At 42.8% G+C, this 23911-nt stretch overlaps 1 protein-coding gene across 5 annotated transcripts; it reads left to right on the forward strand.

The window, feature by feature from the left end:
• Positions 1-492: 492 nt before the first annotated feature.
• Positions 493-23911, forward strand: pparb2b (peroxisome proliferator-activated receptor beta2B). 5 transcript variants are annotated; one of them, XM_014147251.2, is made up of 8 exons: positions 494-998; positions 1642-3369; positions 8003-8154; positions 8379-8517; positions 8752-8951; positions 16448-16654; positions 22474-22717; positions 23050-23910. In XM_014147251.2, exons 2-8 carry the CDS (start codon positions 3000-3002, stop codon positions 23295-23297), a joined length of 1560 nt encoding a protein of 519 aa, XP_014002726.2. In that variant the 5' UTR covers positions 494-998; positions 1642-2999; the 3' UTR covers positions 23298-23910.

Below are 23911 nucleotides of genomic sequence, written 5' to 3' on the forward strand. Positions count from 1 at the left end.
TCCAACACGACTTAGTCATGTGTGCATGCATTTTACATATGTGTGGTCACAGGAATCAAACCTACTATCCTTGCGTTGCAAGCACTATGCTCTACCAACTGAGCTAAAGAGAACCATTCTGTATGTGAAGTCTCGTTCACCAGCTTGCCAGTGCTACTTTTCAGTATCTGCAGGAGAACAATGTCAGTCACACGCTGGAAATACGCCAGAACAACACAGCCATTTGGCACATATTTGCTGTTGAATTAAATGGGCAAATGAAATAGTCACAATCCCCCTGGATTATTTATGACCCCATACTATACAGGCCAACACATTGATTTATGAATATCACCAGAGGAGTTTATGACACCCTAAAGCACGTGTCAAACATTCCACTGGAGGGGGACTGAGTGTCTGCTGGTTTAGCTCCATCCTTGTACTTGACTGATTAAATAAGGTCACTAATTAGTAAGGAACTCTTCTTCTGCGATGGGGTTTAACGGCAGTTGTTATCCAATAACTCTCCTCACATGGTTGTATATGTCCTAATTGAAAGGGAAAAAACAACCTGCAGACAGAGACCCTCCGTGGAATGAGTTTGACACCGCTGCCTTAAAGCCTATACACTCCAGTGTAACCAAATGTGCGAAGTTACATGGCAGGTTGAACGTCCAGGGGCGCTCTGCTGAGAGATAGGTGGGTGTACAGAGAAAGTTGACACTAGGCTGGTAACTAACTACCTGTTAGCAAGAACTCATTAAAAGTTTCATGTCCCGAGGTACTGTAGCTAGCCAGCCACCAGAAGACGCTGCAAACTTTCAATACAGACTATTGGATGGATTACACGACAGTATTGACAGATGAATTAGCAACATTCAGAGTGCTAAAGTTAGCTTTCTAGCTAACTGTTAGCAAACAACCAATTGAATCAAGTGGTTATGGACGCGGCGTAACGTTAGTAACTTTACACCTCACCCACGCAGTCTTTGGAAAAGCAAGCAAGGCTGTTGATAAAGGTAAGAATGGATTTACAAAGGCAGGCTAGTGATAACCCAAACTGTTAGTTAGCTACCATGTTACGTTAGCTTAACTAACTCATGTTCCCCAAAACAAAAACAAAGTTATTCGGGAGCTTGCGTTCTGCAACTGGGCCTCTAGCATAGCTATCTATCTGTACTTAAACTAAAAAACGTTTAGGATTATTGCTTCCACGTAGCTAGTTAGCTACTGTATAGTTAAAATACTGTTTAATTAACTTTTTTGTTATTCTGCTTTTTTTTATGCATGTCTTGAGCTATGGAATTGCATGTAATTTGTTATTCATTCCAACGTTACCTGTCATGATTTTAACACAAGTGTCTAATGATTAGCCAACAGCAGAATACGGAGATGTAATTTATAGATCAGCAGGTATGGGTGCTGAGTGGCTAGATGTTCTTTACCATTCGGCCATCAGATTTGTCTCCAACGCTCCTTATATATCACTGCATAATGTCCACATCACTGGCCGTCTCTGTATAGTATACCCGGCGCAAGATCCACTGGTTGATGCTTATAAAACATTTACGTAAAATATCATACAAACGATCATAAGAGAAATTAATTAAATAAAATATTTTTTGTTGTTGCATTAAACTAATTCTAATCCGTTCTCAACAGGCTCAGAAGCCTGTGAGGGCGGGACATCTAGCGACAATAGTCCCTGTAGTGCTTCTGCCGGGAAGTCTTGGAGACGCAAAAACTTATCGGCTGCAGATATGATACCCGACTAATTAAACACGTGTGCTGTACAATTCATTACTGTGGCTATAAATGCCACTTTCACAATTAGTGTATCCAGATCACTCGATTGATTTAACACTAGCAACTGGTTGCCATGCATCCACTGTCATATCTTCAACACTGTTGTCTCTTGCCCCTTTGACTCTCTTCACCGCCTCCACATAGATCTGCTGATCCTTGACACCTTGACCTCCTTCACCCTAACTGGGCGCTCAAGGAAGTCTGGAGTATGATCCCCACCACAGTTACATGTTCCATTCACAGATTCTTCTGTTCTTCAACACATTTAACCAAAACCAGGCTGCTTCTAGTCACCTTGATTGAATCCACCTTTCCCACTGCTTTCTTCACAGTCCTGAATATTACAAATGGATTTCCCAAATTAAACTCCTTGTCTAGAAAACGCTACCCAATAAGAAATGCGTTATTGGACCGGCCCTTGTCTTCTACAACTTATGCTTGTTTTGTTCCATTCTTTTGTTTTCACTTTTCCATTCATTATCACACACTTAATTTGCCTCACTTTCAGATTCAAGCACAGTCACCATTTACTCCTCCTTCGATATCATGGCGGTATGCAAACAATCATTTTAAGTGCATGTCGCCACCTACTATGCTGGAATGTACGATCAATCATTATCTGCCCAATTCTGTACTACCATGAAAATAAAAACAACAAATCCCTAATAACTTCTAACAAATGCTGCACTATGTCGTCGTCCTCCCCCCACACAATTACAACACTTAACCTTCACATTGCTCCCACATTCACTGTAATCATGTTCACTTCACACATGTTTTGTGCCATGTTTGTGTTGCTGCCATGCTGTGTTGTCTTCCGTCTCTTTATGTATTGTCGTGGTGTCTCTTATTGTGATGCGTGCCTTTATTTATTTTTTATCCCATCCCCACAGGAAGCTTTTTGCCTCTTGGTAGGCCTTCATTGTAAATAAGAATTTGTTCTTAATTAACTTTCCTAGTTAAAGGTAATTTAAAAAAATAGGCACCAAAACTGAAGAAAACTGTCTGAAACATGGAGGGACTACCAGGACGTTTGGGGGGGGGGGTTCAAAATGTTTTGCTACACTTTGGCTTAAAGAACACTACCTGGGTTTCGTTTTGAGATGGGCCTATATGGGGTTGATGTTGAATAATTACCCGGTTCGTCACATGAATAGGAATCATGACAGACGGGGAAGAAGCGCTTTAGCAGCCTGACCAGAAGGCAAGGAGACATGGATGGGTTACAGCAGCTACCTTCCCCTGAGCACCTTGAACAGGTGAATTGGGAGACTAGGCCTGGGGCTAACAGCACAGGCACATTTCCCCTGTGTGGCCCAAACTCTCCACAGACCTTGGACACAGCAGCTGATATCATATGGACTGCACAGGAGGTAGAGGTAGTGGCCTCTGACTTTGGAGACGTGCAGGAGCTGGGGGTTGGGGAGGGCAGTGGGGTGGCAAGGTCGAGGTCCCCCATCTTGAGGGGATCATGGAATGGGACTGGCAGCCAACAGAATGAAGGAGGGGAAAAGGAGAGACTGGAGAAGGTGAAGACCAGCCACCGCAGACAAGACAGTCCAGCTGCTGCTACCAACTATACAGGTAAGAGTAAATGAAATGCATGTCTTTGGTTATATTCAAAATAAGACGTAAAGCCTTACGGGAGGTGATATGCTTCATTGTAATATTTTGGACTTATATAGTGAATACAGTGCATTCTGAAAGTATTCAGACCCATTTACTTTTTCCACATTTTGTTACGTTAGCTTTATTCTAAGCTGGATTAAATTGTTTTTTTTTTGTCAGCAATCTACACACAGTGTGACAGTGTGAAATTTGTGCAAATTTATACAAAATAAATGGAAATTTTACATAAGTATTAAGACCTTTACTCAGTACTTTGTTGAAGCACCTTTGGCAGCAATTACAGCATCGAGTATTCTTTGATGACACTAAAAGCTTGGCACACCTGTATTTGGGGAGTTTATCCCATTTTTCTCTGCAGATCCTGTCAAAGTCTGTCAGGTTCAGTGGCGATTTGAGTAAATCTTGGTGGGGATTAAAAAAAAAGTGGTATACATGCCAGCAGAGCCACTACACAACACACCATTAAACAATACATTAATTGCACTATAACGGTGACGGTGACAAACGGTGGCCACAAACTGTTAGGGCCTTCATAAAGCTGTCCTAACAGCAGTCCCAACACCTTGCCACTGCTATACTTGGCTATCAGCGGAGCCTTGTCTGGCAGCATAACAGTTCATTCAGCCTCATTTACTGTCTTTAAAAAAAACACATGCTTAAACAAATGTGGTTTCTACTGACACTTGAGATGTATAACCTATGGCATAAGGGGACAACAAGCGGATAAGGCAATCCGTAATTTAGATTAAGACATTGAGCGAGCTAGGACGGACTTAGTCAATATAACTACTTGTTTAGCACTTTTGAAATGTACAGCGACAGAGTTCAAGACATGGGCCGTTCTTATAGTGTACTCCCTGTACACAAAGTCAGAACCTTAGGATAAACAAAGGGGGCATATAAGTAGACAGTGAGAGCTCTTACAATATTTGATGATTACATTTCTCTAAAACAGGCTTTAGGCTACAAGTGCACCACCAAGATAGAACAGTAGGTGAAAATAGACACATTTATTAGGGTGAGGCACATCGAATGCAGTTTAGGTCTTTGCGTGTCAAATAACACTGTGTTAAATAAGAATTTAATTAGACACGTCAAATAGCACTTCTATTATAGAATGTTGTGTGTGCTGAATTTGCACGTGCAAGCCAAGCGCCACCACTACTATCAGTAGCACTGTCAAAGCTGTGCAAAAAGTCTGCAAACAATCACACACCGGCTACGAACGATGTGTTTACAATACCGCATTGGTGAAAATAGACCAAACTATTAGGGTGAGGCACATGGGCTATTAACAGCTTACTACACAACATACACTTAGTATTACTTTCTTAGCTACAGTATACATATCTCCCTTGCATATGCTGTGGAAATTCTTCCACAGGGACACTCGAAGTCAATCTTAAATGAATCATTGTTTATTGTCAGCGTGCTGGAGACGTTCCAACTCAATGCACCATAGTACACATGTCAATCAGGAGCTCTCCCTGGGCAGACCCAGCAGTTGTCTTATATACAGTTATACACAGACAAGTTATATTTGCATAATTAATGAATCATTACCGTTTTGTTTCATTCATGTGACCGACCAATACCTCACAAGGCTTCTTTCTCTCTAAGCTGAGACCTTGAAACTGAGAGTTTGTTCGTTCTCAAAACAAGGTCTGGGCGTACTACCAAACTGCAGCTACTGATAAGAGGAGGATTTGTTCAGTCAACCACTTGCATGAACACAGAAATGAGTTATAAGATAAGAAAAGCACAAACATAAAAATTCCCATTACATCATTTATGCAGCAGCAAATTGTTACAAGACATTTTTGACACTTCAACAGACACTTAACAGGAAGGTGGAGTGGCGTTCCTGTGTGGGCAAATCTTGTCATCACTTTATCAAAGTCTGGGATTCTCTGGATTTATGGTGGGAACTCGGGAAAAAGATCCACACAGCCACTCCACTGAATAGCAGGTTAGTGGTTGCTTTGCAATGCTTGCAGTTAGCCACTGATTCCTTCCAAACCACTCATTGTTGAATTTGCGATATACTACATGTTGTGTAATGTTTTTGGCCGATGAGCACCGATACATTTTATCTATAATTTCTCTTCATTATTTCTCTTCATATGACAAGGATTTTAAAAGGATTTGGCCTGTAGATTGTCGACTTGATTCATGATGATGACTGCTAGCTAAGATTTAGAAAGTATGATGGTGACATGATCAGTCCAATCAAAGCTGCTGTAGATATACTGTGATTTGACTTTTTTTTTTCTATGGCCAATGACCTTGAGCCTTTTTGGATGGGCACTTCTAATGTTCAATGTCTACCCTTACTAAAGACTTAGACTTGTTAGACTTAGACTTGGCCTGTGACGTAGTGTCTCCATGAGTGACAGAACACTGAGCCAATCAAGGTGCAATGCGCCTATTTCCTGCTGTCTTGCCCCACCACCACAGAAAGCACTGAGCTAGGCTGAAACACCTGCATTTTGGAGCTGCCTTACTCAAGAAACAAACATGGTCCTTTTTTTGTTTTGTTATGCAGCTTTATTAACTCGATATACAGTTGAAGTCGGAAGTTTACATACACCTTGCTCTTGTTCTGGGATTGATTTGCACTTTTCGCATCTCATCTCTAGGAGACAGAACGTATGAACCAGACTTGTGGAGGTCTACAATTTTTTTTCGGATGTCTTGGCTGATTTCTTTTGATTTTCCCATGATGTCAAGCGAAGAGGCACGGAGTTTGAAGGTAGGCCTTGAAGTACATCCACAGGTACACCTCCAATTGACTCAAATGAGGTCAGTTAGCCTATCAGAAGTCTCTAAAGCCATGACATCATTTTCTGGATTTTTCCAAGCTGTTTAAAGGCACAGCCAATTTAGCGTATGTCAACTTCTGACCCACTGGAATTGTGATACACTGAAATAATCTGTCTGTAAACAATTGTTGGAAAAATTACTTGTCATGCACAAATTAGCTGTCCTCCTTACCAACTTGCCAAAACTATAGTTTGTTAACAAGAAATTTGTGGAGTGGTTGAAAAATGCGTTTTAATGACTCCAACCTAAGTGTATATAAACTTCTGACTTCAACTGTGTGTGTGTGTATATATATATATTTATTTTTTTTACTTTGTTTGCAAACTGATATGTGACACGTATTAATCCCAAAATAACATGCGAAATAGGCAAGCCCCAATATTTTTTTCATTTTTATTCCTCATCAATTTACACAGAATACCCCATAATATTTTTACATTTTATTTTTTATTTTTTGCAAAAAACGTGGGGCTCGCCACTGGCCAGGTTGGATGGGGAACATCGCTGCACAGCTATTTTCAGGTCTCTCCAGAGATGTTCAAGTCTTGGCTCTGGCTGGGCCACTCAAGGACATTCAGAGACTTGTCCCGAAGCCACTCCTACATTGTCTTGGCTGTGTGCTTAGGGTCATTGTCCTGTTGGAAGGTGAACCTTCGCCCCAGTCTGAGGTCCTGAGCGTTCTGGAGGAGGTTTTCATCAAGGATCTCTCAGTACTATGCTCTGTTTATCTTTCCCTTGATCCTGACTAGTCTCACAGTCCCTGCCTCTGAAAAACATCCCCACCGAATGATGCTGCCGCCATGCTTCACCGTAGGGATGGTGCCAGGTTTCCTCCAGATGTGACGCTTGGCATTCGGGCCAAAAAGTAGAATCTTGGTTTCATCAGACCAGAGAATCTTGTTTCTCATGGTCAGAGTCCTTTATGTGCCTTTTGGCAAACTCCAAGTGAGCTGTCATGTGCCTTTTCCTGAGGAGTGGCTTCCACCTGGACACTCTACCATAAAGGCCTGAGTGCTGCAGAGATGGTTGTCCTTCTGGAAGGTTCTCCCATCTCCACAGAGGACTCTGGAGTGCTGTCAGAGTCACCATCTGGGTCTTGGTCACCTACCTGACAAAGGCTCTTCTCCCCCGATTGCTCAGTTTGGCTGGGCGGCCAGCTCTTTGAAGAGTCTTGGTGTTTCCAAACTAATTCCCTTTAAGATTGGAGGCCATTGTTTTCTTGAGGACCTTCAATGCTGCAGAAATGTTTTAGTACCCTTACCCAGATCTGTGCCTCGACACAACCCTGTCTCGGAGCTCCACGGACAATTCCTTCAACCTCATGGCTTGGTTTTTGCTTTGACATGCAAATAAGGTATTTCTGTTTTTAATTTCGTATAAGTTAGCAAACATTTCTCGACCTGTTTTTGCTTTGTCATTTTGGGGTATTGTGTGTAGCTTGAAAAAATATATATTTTATCAATTTTAGAAAAAGGTTGTAACGTAACACAATTTGGAAAAAATCAAGGTGTCTGAATACTTTCCGAATGCCCTGTACATCAGCAGACCAGAGCATATCGGTACGGCCTGGTCCCAGATCAGTTTGAGCTCTCGTGCAAACTCATTGTCGTTGGCACAAACAGATCTGGGTTAAGGTGAGGGGGATACGAGTCTGAACAAGAATGGTCTATTATTTGTTGTGGTGATTGCGTGCGCAGATGGGTGTTGTCTCTGTGTGTCATGCCTGTCTCACACCATCTCTGTGTTGTCTCGCTCTGTGTGTCAGACCTGTCTCACACGTCGTCTCCCTTGCTGTCAGAGCAGTTGCATCTGGGCCGGGACGAGGCCGCGGGCCCTGCGATCAACGTTGAGTGTAGGGTCTGTGCTGACAAAGCTTCAGGGTTTCACTACGGTGTGCATGCCTGCGAGGGCTGCAAGGTGAGAGAGATTCTGTCAGTCTACCATTGGGTCTTCATCAGAAAACATTGCCTAATGTTCTTAGGTCTTAAATATTGGATGTTTTGATATGGCTGCTAACATCCTCAACCAGACCCTAGCTTGAGTTTAGTTTTTGTCCTGTGCAGCAGCATTCCAGCTATTTCAAGTTAGTTAACCTGAAACTCAAGTTCAATGACCACCTCTGTCTGTATCATGTGGTCCAGGGCTTCTTCCGACGGACTATTCGGTTGAAGCTGGAGTATGAGCGCTGTGAGAGAGCCTGTAAGATCCTGAAGAAAAACCGTAATAAGTGCCAATACTGTCGCTTCCAGAAGTGCCTAGCCCTGGGCATGTCACATGATGGTGAGAGAGGACTGAAACTGGTGGAAGTTTTCAATATGCTTTAAGAGCTGCTTAATGTAACAATTTCATTACCTAGTTACTGGTATTTCAATATTCTCAATACGTCGTTTTTTTCTCAGGCAGATTTACTTACATTTACACAGGCATCATTTGGGTTATATAGATCAACATTGACTGTTTTAAAATAAAAAAATAAAAAATCATACTTTAATGCTATCCGGTCTGTTTCCCCAGCGATCCGGTATGGGCGTATGCCGGAAGCTGAGAAGAAGCTGATGGCTGGCCTGCTAGCTGAGGAGCTGGATGCCCAACACCATGGAGGCTTGGACCTGAAGACCCTGGCTAAACAGGTGTACCAAGCCTACCTGAAGAACCTCATCATGACCAAGAAGAAGGCCCGCAATATCCTCACTGGCAAGACCAGCTGCACATCGGTAAAATCCAATAACAATTTCTTTGTAACGTGCGGAATACAACTGGTGTAGACTTGCTTGCTTACGAGCCCTTCCAAACAATGCAGAGTTTAAAAATAAAATAGTAACACGAGAAATAAAATACACATAAATGGAGCTATATCTAGGGAGTACCAGATCAATGTGCAGAGCTATTTGAGGTAGATATGTACATGAAGGAAGGGTGACGTAACTAGGCATCAGGATAGAGAAGAGTCAAATAAAGAACGAATAGCAGCAGCAGCATATGAGTGTAAAAGTGTGTGTAATGCATGAGTTTGTGTTGTGTCGGTATGCGTGCATATGTAGTGTGTGTGCGTAGGGTCAGTGCGATAGTTGGTGTACCAATTAATTGACAATTTGGCAGCCTAATGGCTTGGGGGTATAAGCTGTCACGGAGCTTGTTGGTCCTAGAGCCGATGCTTCAGTAGCGTTTGCCAGACGGTGGCAGAGTGAACAGTCTATGGCTTGGGTGGCTGGCGTCTTTGGCAATTTCTTTTGCCTTCTTCTGAGACTATATGATATAGAGATCCTGGATGGCAGGAAGTCCGCACCACCCTCTGTAGCACTTTGCAATCAAGGGCGGTGCATTTGCCATACCAAGTAGTGACGCAGCCGGTGAAGATGCTCTCGATGGTGCAGCTGTAGAACTTTTTGAGGATCCAAGGGCTCATTCCAAATCTTTTCAGCCTCTTGAGAGTTAAGAGGAGCACTCTTCACGACTGTTCATGATCCAGTTGCAGAGGGAGGAGTTCAGTCCCAGGGTCCCTAGCTTGATGAGCTTGGAGGGTACTATGGCGTTGAACGCTGAGCTGTAGTTTATGAACAACATTCTCAGTTATTTCAAATCAAATTTCATTGGTCACATACACATTAGCAGATGTTAATGCGAGTGTAGCGAAATGCTTGTGCTTCTCGTTCTGACAGTGCCGTAATATCTAACAAGTAATCTAACAAATTCACAACGACTACCTTATATACACACAAATGTAAAGGGATGAATAAATCAAATGTAAGAAGGGCTATATAAATACATCAGCTGATATCTCAAAGTGCTGGACAGAAACCCAGCCTAAAACCCCAAACAGCAAGTAATGCAGGTGTAGAAGCACGGGTGCTAGGAAAAACTCCCTAGAAAGGCCGAAACCTAGAGAGGAACCAGGCTATGAGGGGCGGCCAGTCCTCTTCTGGCTGTGCTGGGTGGAGATTATAACAGAACATGGCCAAGATGTTCAAATGTTCATAAATGACCAGCATGGTCAAATAATAATAATCACAGTAGTTGTCGAGGGTGCAACAAGTCAGCACCTCGGGAGTAAATGTCAGTTGGCTTTTCATAGCCGATCATTCAGAGTATCTCTACCGCTCCTGCTGTCTCTAGAGAGTTGAAAACAGCAGGTCTGGGACAGGGGGCACGTCCGGTGAACAGGTCATGGTTCCATAGCCGCAGGCAGAACAGTTGAAACTGGAGCAGCAGCATGGCCAGGTGGACTGGGGACAGCAAGGTGTCATCATGCCAGGTAGTCCTGAGGCATGGTCCTAGGGCTCAGGTCCTCCGAGAGAGAGAAAGAAAGAAAGAGAGAATTAGAGAGAGCATACTTAAATTCACACAGGACACCGGATAAGACAGGAGAAATACTCCAGATATAACAGACTGACCCTAGCCCCCCGACACACAAACTACTGCAGCATAAATTCTGGAGGCTGAGACAGGAGGGGTCAGGAGACACTGTGGCACCATCCGATGATACCCCCGGACAGGGCCAAACAGGCAGGATATAACCCCACCCACTGTGCCAAAGCACAGCCCCCACACCACTAGAGGGATATCTTCAACCACCAACTTACCATCCTGAGACAAGGCCGAGTATAGCAAACAAAGATCTCCGCCACGGAGAGAGAATATGTACATGCTGCATAGGCAAGATTTTTTCTTTTTTTTTCACCTTTATTTAACCAGGTAGGCTAGTTGAGACCCAATAGATGGTATAGAGTATATACATATGAGATGAGTAATGTAGGATATGTAGACCTTATTAAATTGCCGTTATTTAAAGTGACTAGTGATACCTTTTTTTATTAAATCCATTTATTAAAGTGGCCATAGATTTGAGTTTGTATGTTGGCAGCAGCCACTCTGTTAGTGATGGCTGTTTAACAGTCTGATGGCCTTGAGATAGAAGCTGTTTTTCAGTCTCTCGGTCCTAGCTTTGATGCACCTCTACTGACATCGCCTTCTGGATGATAGCTGGGTGAACAGGCAATGGCTTGGGTGGTTGTTGTCCTTGATTATCTTTTTGGCCTTCTTGTGACATCGGGTGCTGTAGGTGTCCTGGAGGGCAGGTAGTTTTCTCCCGGTGATGCGTTGTGCAGACCGCACTACCCTTTGAAGAGCCTTGCGGTTGAGGGCGGAGCAGTTGCTATACCAGGCGTGGATACAGCCCGACAGGATGCTCTCGATTGTGCATCTGTAAAAGTTTGAGGGTTTTAGGTGACAAGCCAAATTTCTTAACCCTCCTGAGGGTCTGTGTGGGTGGACCATTTCAGTTTGTCCGTGATGTGTACTCCGAGGGCCCTCACCTCCTCCCTGTAGGCCGTCTCGTTGTTGTTGGTAATCAAGCCTACCACTGTAGTGTCGTCTGCAAACTTGATGATTTGAGTTGGAGGTGTGCATGGCCACTCATGGGTGGACAGGAGAGGGCTGAGAATGCAACCTTGCGGGGCCCCAGTGTTGAGGATCAGCGGGGTGGAGATGTTTCCAACCCTCACCACCTGGAGGTGGCCCGTCAAAGTCCAGGACCCAGTTGCACAGGCCGGGTCGAGACCCAGGGTCTCGAGCTTGGCGGGTACTATGGTGTTAAATGAGCTGTAGTCAATGAACAGCATTCTTACATAGGTATTCCTCTTGTCTAGATGGGCTAGGGCAGTGTGATGGCAATTGCGTCGTCTGTGGACCTATTGGGGCGGTAAGCAAATTGGTGTGGGTCTAAGGTATCAGGTAGGGTGGAGGTGATATGATCCTTGACTAGTCTCTCAAAGCACTTCATGATGACAGAAGTGTGTGCTATGGGGCGATAGTCATTTAGTTCAGTTACCTTAGATTTCTTGGGAACAGGAGAAATGGTGGCCATCTTGAAGCATGTGGGGACAACAGACTGGGATAGGGATTGGTTGAATATGTCCGTAAACACACCAGCCAGGTGGTCTGCGCATGCTCTGAGGACGCGGCTAGGGATGCCGTCTGGGCCGGCAGCCTTGCGAGGGTTAACACGTTTAAATGTTTTGCTCACGTTGGCCATGGTGAAGGAGAGTCCACAGGCTTTGGTAGCGGGCTGTGTCAGTGGCACTGTATTGTCCTCAAAGCGAGCAAAGAAGTTGTTTAATTTGTCTGGGAGCAAGACTTTGATGTCTGTGACAGGGCTGATTTTCTTTCTGTAATCCGTGATTGACTGTAGACCCTGCCACGTGTCTCGTGTTTTGAGCCGTTGAATTGCGACTCTACTTTGTCTCAATACTGACGCTTTGCTTGTTTGATTGCCTTCTGGAGGGAATAGCTACACTGTTTGTATTCGGTCATGTTTCCAGTCGCCTTGCCATGATTTGAAAGCGGTGGTTTGTGCTTTCAGCTTTGTGCGAATGCTGCCATCAATCCACAGTTTCTGGTTAGGGAAGGTTTTAATAGTCACAGTGGGTACAACATCACCGATGCACTCGCTAATTAACTCGCTCACGTAGTCAGCGTATACGTCAATGTTGTTGTCTGACGCTACCCGGAACATATCCATGTGATCGAAGCAATCTTAAAGCGTGGATTCTGATTGGTCAGACCATCGTTGGATAGACCTGAGCATGGGCGTTTCCTGTTTTAGTTTCTGTCTATAGGCTGGGAGCAACAAAATGGAGTCATGGTCAGATTTGCCGAAGGGAGGGCGGGGGAGGGCTTTGTATACATTGCGGAAGTTAGAGTAGCAATGGTCCAGAATGCTACCAGCTCGTGTCGCGCATACGATATGCTGATAGAATTTAGGAAGCCTTGTTCTCAGATTAGCTTTGTTAAAATTCCCAGATACAATAAATGCAGCCTCAGGATGTATGGTTTCCAGTTTACACAGTGAAGTGAGTCCAGTGAAGTTCTTTCAGGGCTGTCGAGGTATCTGCTTGGGGGGCAATATACACGGCTGTGACTGTAATTTAAGAGAATTCTCTTGGTAGATAATGCGGTCTGCATTTAATTGTGAGGAATTCTAGGTCAGGTGATCAAAAGGACTTGAGTTCCTGTATGTTGCTATGATTACACCATGAGTCATTAATCATAAGGCATCACTCGCCCTTCTTCTTACCAGAGAGATGTTTGTTTCTGTCGGTGCGATGCGGGAAGAAACCGGGTGGCTGTACCGACTCTGACAACATATCCAGAGTGAGCCATGTTTCTGTGAAACAGAGAATGTTACAATCTCTGATGTCTCTCTGGAATGCAACCCTTGCCCTAATTTCATCCACCTTGTTGTCTAGAGATTGGACATTGGCGAGTAATATGCTTGGAAGCGGCGGATGGTGTGCTCGCCTTCTAAGTCTGACCAGTAGGCCGCTCCACCTGCCTCTCCTCCGGTGACCGCGTTGTTTTGGGTCGGCCTCTGGGATAAGATCACGTGTCGGGGTAGAGGTCCGAACAAAGGATCCACTTCGGGAAAGTCGTATTCCTGGTCGTAATGTTCTTAAATTGACGTAGCTTTTATACCCAATAGTTATTCTCGGGTGTATGTAATAACACTTAAGATTTTCTGGGCTAGCAATGTAAGAAAGAAATAATACATTAAAAAAAACAAATTACTGCATAGTTTCCTATGCACCTGTTGCCCAGGTGTGAGAGGGCAGTGTGAAGTGCAATTGCGTCATCTGTGGATCTGCTGGGGGGGTATGCGAATTGGTCTGGGAGGATGGTGTTGATGTGTGTCATGACCAGCCTTTCAAAGCACTTCATAATTAAAGATGAGTGCTACAGGGCGATAACCTGCCTAAATGACTATCTTAAATCTCTTGGCAACAGGGACAATGGTGGTCAGCTTGAAACATGTTGGGATTACAGACTGGGACAAGGAGATATTTATAATATGTCAATGGGTATTGGGTATGCCTCCGGTTAGGCGTTAGAACACACTGAGCTTTCATGAGGAGGAAGACTTTTCTGGTTGCACGTCGGTACAAGCAGAACCAGTGATGTAGAGTGCCTTCAGAAAGTATTCACACCTCCATGACTTATTCCACATTTTGTTTTTCTCACCCATCTACACACAATTTCCCCATAAAGACAAAGTGAGAACATGTTTTTAGACATTTTTGTCATTTATTGAACATTTAAATACATACATCTAATTTACATAAGTATTCACACCCCTGGGTCAATACTTTGTAGAAGCTCCTTTTGGCAGTGATTACAGCTTTGAGACATCTTCGGTATGTATGTATCAGCTTTGCAAATCTGGATTTGGGGATTTTCTTCCCTGCAGAATTTCTAAATCTCATTTAAATTGGATGGGGGGCGGCGGTCAACAGCATTCTTCAAGTTTTTCGACATATTTTCAATGGGATTCAAGTCGGCTTTGGCTGGGCCACTCATGGACTTTCACATTCTTGTTCTGAAGCCATTCCAGCTTTGATTTGGCTTTATGCTTGGGGTCATTGTCCTGTTGGAAGTAAGTCTTTGCCCTAGTCTAAGGTCGTGTGCACTCTGAAGCAGGTTCTCATCAAGGATTTGGCTCCATTCATTGTTCCTTCTATCCTTTCCAGTCTCCCTGCCGCTGACAAGCATCCCCATAGCATGATGCTGCCACCACCATGGGGATGCTGTTAGGGTTCTGGTTTTCTCCAGACATAACTCCTTGGCCTGAATGCAAAGCACTAAGTTCTTGTGTCATTAGACCACAGTATCTTTTGCCTTATGCTCTGAGTCTTTCACATGCGTTTTTGCAAATTCCAGGTGTGATGTGCCTTTTTTTCAGTAGTGGCTTCTGTCTGGCCGCTCTCCCATAAAGCCCAGATTGGTTAAGTGCTGTAGAGACTGTTGTCCTTCTGGCAGGTTCACCCATCTTAGAGTGGTCATTGGGTTCTTGGTCACCTCCCTGACCAAGGTTCTTCCTCGTTTGGTCGGCCGGCCAGCTCTAGGCAGTCGGATAAGTTCCATATTTTTTTCCCCCAATGATGGAGACCACTGTGCTCTTGGAAACTTTCAACACTCTAGAAATGGTTTTATACTCTTCCCCAGATATGCCTCATCACAATTATCTCAGAGATCTACGGACAGTTCCTTAGGGCAGAAACTATAACCAGTTTTATGGCAGACTACAACCTATTGGTGTTATTCAGCCATCTACTGTAGGAGTAGTGAACGAAAATAAAAAATATACATCTGTCATTCATTGTCAACTGTTGGACCTTATATAGACAGGTGTGATTATTTCTAATTCATGTCCAAACAATTGAATTGGCCACAGGTGGACTCCAATCAAGTTGTAGTGACATCTCAAGGATGATTTTTGAAAATAGGAGCTTAATTTTGAGTCTCAAGGAAAAATGTTTGAATACTTATGTAAATATGGTATTTGTAATACATTTGTAGTGACTGGGTGTATTGAAAGACCATCCAAAGTGTAATAACTTCACCATGCTCAAAGGGATATTCAATGTCTTTTTTTTAACTTTTACCCATCTACTGATAGGTGCTCTTTGAAAGGCATTGGAAAACCTCCCTGGTCTATGGTGGAAGCTGTGTTTGAAATTCACTGCTCAACTGCGGGACCTTACAATTATCTGTATGTGTGGGGTACAGAGATGAGGTAGTCATTCAAAAATCATGTTAAACACTATTATTGCACACAATGAGTCTATACAATTTACAGTATGACTTGTTAAGCACATTTTTACTTGTGAACTTTATTTAGGCTTGCCATAACAAAGGGGTTGAATATTTATTGACTTAAGACATTTCAGCTGTTCATTTTTAATTAATTTGTACATTTTTAGAAAAAACATAATTCCACTTTGTCATTATGGGGTATTGTGTGTAGGCCAGTGACAACATCTCAATGTAATCCATTTTAAAATCAGACTGTAACACAACAAAATGTGGCACTGTATATGTTTATGGTCACAACTCACAACAACCTCTCTGAGTTTTAATGAGGGGGAAGGCTTTTATGGTTGCACCAATCTAGATGAATGTTACTAGTAACCTCATGGAAAGGTTTAGTGGCAGATTTGTAAAACATTTTTTAAAGGGTATTTGTAGAGCAGTCTGCCTCATCAATCTGTTTTTCATAATGATTTTAACTTGACATGAACACTTACTGTACCTATAGATGTTTTTGTTTATCCTGAGACCTAATAAGAGCAAGCTGAAGTTATTTAATTTATTTGTTACTTTTTTTAAATAAGAGGTGGAAGAACATTTAAAGATGATTGCTTTCTCTCTGTCCCCTCAGACATTTGTGATCCATGATGTGGACACCCTGTGGCAGGCAGAGCGTGGTCTAGTGTGGAACCAGTTAGTCCCGGGCGCGCCCCTCACGAAGGAGATCGGGGTACACGTGTTCTTCCGCTGTCAGTGCACAACGGTGGAGACTGTACGGGAGCTCACGGAGTTTGCCAAGAGAATCCCAGGGTTTGTGGATCTCTTCCTTAACGACCAGGTACGGCACGGAGATAGAGATATAGATAGGGCGGCAGGTAGCCTAGTGTTTAGAGCGTTGGCCTAGTAACCGAAAGGTTGCAAGATCGAATCCCCGAGCTGACAAGGTAAAAATGTCGTTCTGCCTCTGAACAAGGCAGTTAACCCACTGTTCCTAGGACGTCATTGAAAATAAGAATTTGTTCTTAAATAAAAGGTTAAAACATTTTATTTATTTATTTATTCATTTATATATATATATATATACATACATACATACATACATATATACACACACATACATACATACATACATATATACACACACATACATACATACATACATACATATATACACACACATACATACATACATATAGTACCAGTCAAAAGTTTGGATACACCTACTCATTCCATGATTTTTATTTTTAGTCTTTTCTACATTGTAGAATAATAGTGACGATATCACAACTATGAAATAACACATGGAATCATGTACTAACCAAAAAAGTGTTAACGTCAAAATATATTTGAGATTCTTCAAAGTAGCCACCCTTTGCCTTGATGACAGCTTTGCACAGCATTCTTTCAACCAGCTTCATGAGGTAGTCACCTGGAATGCATTTCAATTAACAGGTGTACCTTGTTTAAAAGTTAATTTGTGGAATTTCTTTCCTTAATGCGTTTGAGCCAATCAGTTGTGTTGTGACAAGGTAGGGGTGGTATACAGAAGATAGGGCTATTTGGTAAAAGACCAAGTCCATATTATGGCTAGAACAGCTCAAATAAGCAAAGACAAATTACAGTCCGTCATTACTTTAAGACATAAAAATCAGTCAATGCGGAACATTTCTTAAAGTGCAGTTGTAAAAACCATCAAGCGCTATGTTGAAACTGGCTATCAATTAAACCCAGAGTTACCTCTGCTGCAGAGAATAAGTTCATTAGAGTTACCAGCCTCAGAAATTGTAGCCCAAATAAATGCTTCACAGAGTTCAAGTAACAAACATCTTAAAATCAACTGTTCAGAGGAGACTGTGTGAATCAGGCCTTCATGGTCAAATTGCTACAAAGAACCAAACCATTACTATAGGACACCATTAAGAAGAGACTTGTTTGGGACAAACACGAGCAATGGATATTAGTGGAAATCTGTCCTTTGGTCTGATGAGTCCAAATTTGAGAATTTTTGTTCCATCCGCCTTGTCTTTGTGAGACGCCGAGTAGGTGAACGGATGATCTCTGCATGTGTGGTTCCCACCGTGAAGCATGGAGGTGGCGTGGTGGTGCTTTGCTGGTGACACTGTCAGTGATTTATTTAGAATTCAAGGCACACTTAACCAGCATGGCTACCACAACATTCTGCAGCGATACGCCATCCCATCTGTTTGCGCTTAGTGGGACTATCATCTTGTTTTTCAACAGGACAATTTGACCAAGAAGGAGTGTGATGGAGTGCTGCATCAGATGACCTGTCCTCCACAATCACTAGAACTCAACCCAATTGAGATGGTTTGGGATGAGTTGGACCGCAGAGTGAAGGAAAAGCAGCCAACAAGTGCTCAGCATATGTGGGAACTCCGTCAAGACTGGAAAAGCATTCCAGGGGAAGCTGGTTGAGAGAATGCCAAGAGTGTGCAAAGGGTGGCTACTTTGAAGAATCTCAAATATAATTTATAGTTATACTACATGATTCCATGTGTTATTTTATAGTTTTGATGTCTTCACTATTATTCTGCAATGTAGAAAATAGTAATACAAAAATAAATATTACAGGAGAAGGTGTCCAAACTTTTGACTGGTACTGTATATCTTTCTATGGTGTGGCATGAGCTGTGTTCAAATACCCATACTACATACTTAATGAGTGTATATACTACATACCATATACTATTAGTTAATTCTAGTATACTGTAAACGAAGGGCATCGTTTCAGTTGAGCGTACTAGAGCTTCGCCTGCGTACAGTTGATGCTGTTGCTATGCAACCTCTTGTTAGCGTAACAAATGACTAGCAAAACAAATTACCATTTTCGGGTGTGTTTGTAAATTCAATCTGGAGTGCAAGACTGTGCTCTGGTTGTTCGTCCAGACCGTTGTCAGATTGTCCCTTTGTGAATTCAGAGCGTTTTGCACGCTGGATTCTCTGGCCGAGGAGTAGGGTTGATCCGAGCGTTCAGCGTTAGCCAGTTAGCTTGGGTGCTTGACTAACGTTGGCTAGCTACTTCCAGACACAAATGAGAGAACACCTCACTCTGACCATTTTACTCGCCCTAGCAGAGCTGGTTAGGCTGTTTTCATGTTATCCTGAGCATTGGTGACTGTGCTGCTGGCAACAATTTAATTACACTTATTTTTGCCAACGTTTACTGACTCCGGCCATATTCAACGGGTGTTGAGCTTTCGTAAATTCATGACTTATTCTGCGCGAGACTGCTCTGAAATCGGAGTAGATGGCCATTGAATCGTACAACTATACCACATAGCTAAGAATGATGTAAATAATCAAGTCAATAAATGTTGGGTGGTTAGTTAATGTACTGCCTGGCCAGGTTTGATGTATTAGTAGCCAACTAACATTAGCTAACATACCGGTACATACTGTTGTAATGCTATGCGGTTTGTAAGGATAGCATAGCTAACAAATTGTCAGCCAACATAACGTGTAACTTAATTGAAAAGGCATTACTTTATTACATTTTCTTAACATTTGTCATTAGTTAAAGCAATTAATTTTATATCCGCTCTCGTCGGACTTCGGGTTCATATTTTCCGCCATTTAGTTAAAATCTGAGAAGTTACGAAGCCACGTGCATTTTCTGAAGAATTGCATTATGGGCCCTAAAAGCACGGAAATAGTAGCTGTGTTCGAATACTCATACCACAAATAGATGAAAACAGAGTAGAACATCTTTGCTCATACTAACCATACTATTTGATGTAAATTGAGTATATATGTAACTGATGTGAAATGGCTAGTTAGTTAGCGGTGGTGCGCGCTAATAGCGTTTCAATCGGGTGACGTCACTCACTCTGAGACCAGAAGTAGTTGTTCCCCTTGCTCTGCAAGGGCCATGGCTTTTGTGGCGCGATGGGTAACGATGCTTCGAGGGTGACTGTTGTCTGTGTGCAGAGGGTCCCTGGTTCAAGCCCAGGTTGGGGCGAGGAGAGGGACGGAAGCTATACTGTTACATATAGTATGCTTATTGGTCATAGTATGGATACAGTTAGTATGTCAAAAGTTCCCGGATGTTGTACTACATTCGCCAAATATACAAGCAGTGGACACTGCTTGTATATTTGCTTAACACTGCTTGTATATCTGTGGCTTTTAGGGCCCTTAATGCAGTTCTTCAGACAATGGGCGTGGCTTCACAACGTGTTCAGATTTGAAGAAAATGGCGTAAAATATTCAGCTGAAGTCCGAGAGCGGATACAAATTAATTTATTGAACTAATTATGACAGATGTTAAGCAATGTAATGACTTTTCAAATAAGTTACACTTCGTTTGCTGACAATTTGTTAGTTACGCCATCCTTACGAACCGCATATCATTACAACAGTATGTACCAGTATGTTAGCTAGCTGCCTAATGTTAGTTGGCTACTAATACATCAAACTTGCCAGTATATTAACTATATGCTATCAAACTACCCAACGTTTATTGATTTGATTATTCTCGTCATTCTTAGCTTAGCTAAATGGTATAGTTGTTGTGCGTTCTCAATGGACATTGTAATTTGGGTGATTTCGTAAATTTGCTCTGGCTATCTAACGTTACTCCAATTTCAGAGCTCTCTCGGCTGAGTGTGCCAGAGAGCAGAATAACTTGCATTTACGAACGTTCAACATCAGTTGAATATGGCCGGTGTCAGTAAACGTCGGCAAAAAGCGCAAATAAATTGTTGCCAGCAGCACAGTTAGTCAACAATGCTCTGGATAACATGAAAACAGCCTAACCAGCTCTGCTAGGGAGAGTAAAATGGTCAGAGTGAGTTGTTCTCTCATTGTGTCTGGAAGTAGCTAGCAAGCTAGCCTACTTTAGCCAGTTAGCTTGATTGCTTGACTGCCGTTTTGAGGTCAGAACGCTTGGATCAACCCTACTCCTGAGCCAGAGCGTCCAGTGTACGCTCTGAATTTACGAACTGACAATCTGACAACGCTCTGAATTTACGAACACCCAGAGCACACACTGCGCGCTCTCTGGCACTCTAGATTGAATTTACAAACGCACCCAAAGTCGTAAGATGTCTAGCTCGCTTGTTATGCTAATAAGCTAGCAAGAGGTTGCCTTACAACAGCATCAACTTCCGGTACAGAGGCGAAGCGCTAGTACTCTCAACGGAAACAATACAGTTCGTTTGCAGTATTATAAAATGAACTAGTAGTATATCAGTATGGGTATTCAAACACAGCTAGTGTCCACTGCATGTATACTTTGTATTTTGTTGAATTTAGTATGTCATCTGGGGACCTTTGGCATACTATGACTAATAAGCATACTATGTACTAAACTCACGTCACATAGTATGGTTAGTATGAGTATTTTAACACAGCTATGGTCTTCTTCAGTCACCAGAGGGTTAGAGCTTGCAAGAAAGGCATTTCACTGTATTTGTTTGTGCATGTGAAATTACAAACTTGAAACTGGGAACTGAGCTTACTATACCAACCCCCAGTTAAAAAATATTAATAGGGCTTATGTGATTTAGATGCACTATTGTAAAGTGGTTGTTCCACTGGATATCATAAGGTGAATGCACCAATTTGTAAGTCGCTCTGGATAAGAGCGTCTGCTAAATGACTTAAATGTAAATGTAAATTTCCTCCCTGCCAAACATCCTCGTAAAACTGACTATCCTACCGGTCCTCGACTTCGGCGATGTCATTTACAAAATAGCCTCCAACACCATACTCAGCAATCTGGATGCAGTCCATCAGTGTCATCTGTTTTGTCACCAAAGCCCCATATACTACCCACCACTGCGACCTGTACGCTCTCGTTGGCTGGCCCTCGCTTCATACTCGTCGCCAAACCCACTGGCTCCAGGTCATCTATAAGTCTTGGCTAGGTAAAGCTCCTCCTTATCTCAGCTCATTGGTCACCATAGCAGCACTCACCGGTAGCACGCGCTCCAGCAGGTATATCTCACTGGTCATCCCCAAAGCCAACACCTCCTTTGGCCGCATTTCCTTCCAGTTCTCTGCTGCCAATGACTGGAACAAATTGCAAAATTTGCTGAAGTTGGAGACTTATATCTCCCTCACCAACTTTAAGCATCAGCTATCTGAGCAGCTAATCGATCGCTGCAGCTGTACATAGCCCATCTGTAAATAGCCCATCCAACGACCTACCTCATCCCCATCTTGTTTTTATTTACCTTTTTGCTCTTTTGCACACCAGTATTTCTACTTGCACATCATCATCTGCACATCTCACTCCAGTGTTAGCAAAATTATAATTACTTTGCTACTATGGCCTATTTATTGCCTTACCTCCTTACGCCATTTGCACACACTGTATATAGACTTTTTTTTCTATTGTGTTATTGACTGTACGTTTAACTCTGTTGTTTGTGTTGCTTTGCATTCTTGGCCAGGTCGCAGTTGTAAATGATAACTTTTTCTCAACTGGCCTAACAGGTGATTTTTATTTTATTTTATTTTTTTAATAGCTAGCTCCAACTAAAAAAAGCACACAATTGCTTTGGCACATACTGTATGATTTGAAAAACCCTCATATATGGATTGACAGTTTGCTTACGTGTTTGCCCATCTTCTTCAGATGAAGGGAGAGAAAATGCTCAAATAATTTTAAAATGTTTTGCTCGTCTGCCTCAGGTAACACTGCTGAAGTATGGCGTCCACGAGGCCATCTTCGCCATGCTGCCCTCCCTCATGAACAAAGATGGCCTCCTTGTGGCCAACGGGAAGGGTTTTGTGACCCGGGAGTTCCTGAGGAGCCTACGTAAACCCTTCAGTGAGATCATGGAGCCCAAGTTTGAGTTTGCTGTGAAGTTCAATTCTCTGGAGCTGGATGACAGTGACCTGGCTCTGTTCGTGGCCGCTATCATCCTGTGTGGAGGTATGGTTTACTTCTGTAGGAGTAGTAACTCTGGAACTAGTACTGTTCTGCCCTGATAACCCTGACCTTAATGTTGTTCGTGGCCGCTGTCATCCTGTGTGGAGTAGAGGGGAGCTCTTTCTCAATTCATCTTTCCCTAGATTCCTGATATTCTCTCTCCTCGCCTCCTCAAAACAGATTGGAGAGAAAGGTCAGAGGGGAGGGAACTTGAACTTTTTCTTCCAATATGGTTGAGAAGATATGATGCGAGGAATAGCGGAAAGGTTGTGCTGTTAGTTGGTAACTTTCACGTCTGTGGTCTACCCATCTAACTATTCTCTATCCATCTGCAGACCGTCCAGGGCTGATGAACGTGAAGCAGGTTGAACAGAGTCAGGACTGTATTCTCCAGGCCTTGGACCTGCACCTTCAGGCAAACCACCAGGACTCCCTCTATGTCTTCCCCAAGCTGCTGAACAAGATGGCCGACCTCAGACAGCTGGTCACAGAGAACGCCTTGCTGGTGCAGAAGATCAAGAAGACCGAATCTGAGATCTCTCTGCACCCACTACTACAGGAGATCTATAAGGACATGTACTGACTGGACCGGACTAAATCTGTACTGACTGGAATAAAACGGACTGGACTGGATTGAAACAGATCAGACATGTACTGACTGGAATAAACAGGACTAGCACTTGCTGCACCTGTTATGGCAGGAGAACTACAAGGACATGTACTGGTCACCTCAAAAGTAGTGCACTATATAGGAAATAGGGGGCCATTTCGGACGCACGATGAGTCTGAGCCCTCACTGCACCCTTTACTACAGCAGATCTATAAATGTATGTACTGACTGGATTAGATAGGACCTGGACTAAACCAGATTAAACTGGACCAGACCGGATCTCACTGCCCCCACTAGTACTTCTTCATAACCGCAGACTGTTCAATTTAATACAACTTTATTCAACACTAGGGCAAATACTGACTGTTGTTCATAGCAATACATGACATTATAGTGTGTGTGTATTTACAGTGCATTTGGAAAGTATTCAGACCCCTTCCACATTTTATGTTACAGCCTTATTCTAAAATGGATTAAAGTCTTTTTTTGTCATCAATCTACACACAGTACCCCAATAATGACAAAGTGAAAATGTATTTTTTTTAACATTTTTGCCAATTGATTAAAAGTAATTTTTATTTAAAAAA

Source organism: Salmo salar, chromosome ssa15 (assembly GCF_905237065.1).
Source record: "Salmo salar chromosome ssa15, Ssal_v3.1, whole genome shotgun sequence".
NCBI lineage: Eukaryota > Metazoa > Chordata > Actinopteri > Salmoniformes > Salmonidae > Salmo > Salmo salar.

What these genes read in the sequence shown, in the direction of transcription:
- pparb2b (XM_045695160.1), top strand. Translation starts at nt 3,000, where the DNA reads ATGGATGGGTTACAGCAGCTACCTTCCCCTGAGCACCTTGAACAGGTG. An exon ending in TGCTGCTACCAACTATACAG is followed by an intron (nt 3,370 to 8,002) that starts GTAAGAGTAAAT and finishes TCTGTGTGTCAG; the next exon opens with ACCTGTCTCACACGTCGTCT. An exon ending in ATCTCTTCCTTAACGACCAG is followed by an intron (nt 16,655 to 22,473) that starts GTACGGCACGGA and finishes CGTCTGCCTCAG; the next exon opens with GTAACACTGCTGAAGTATGG.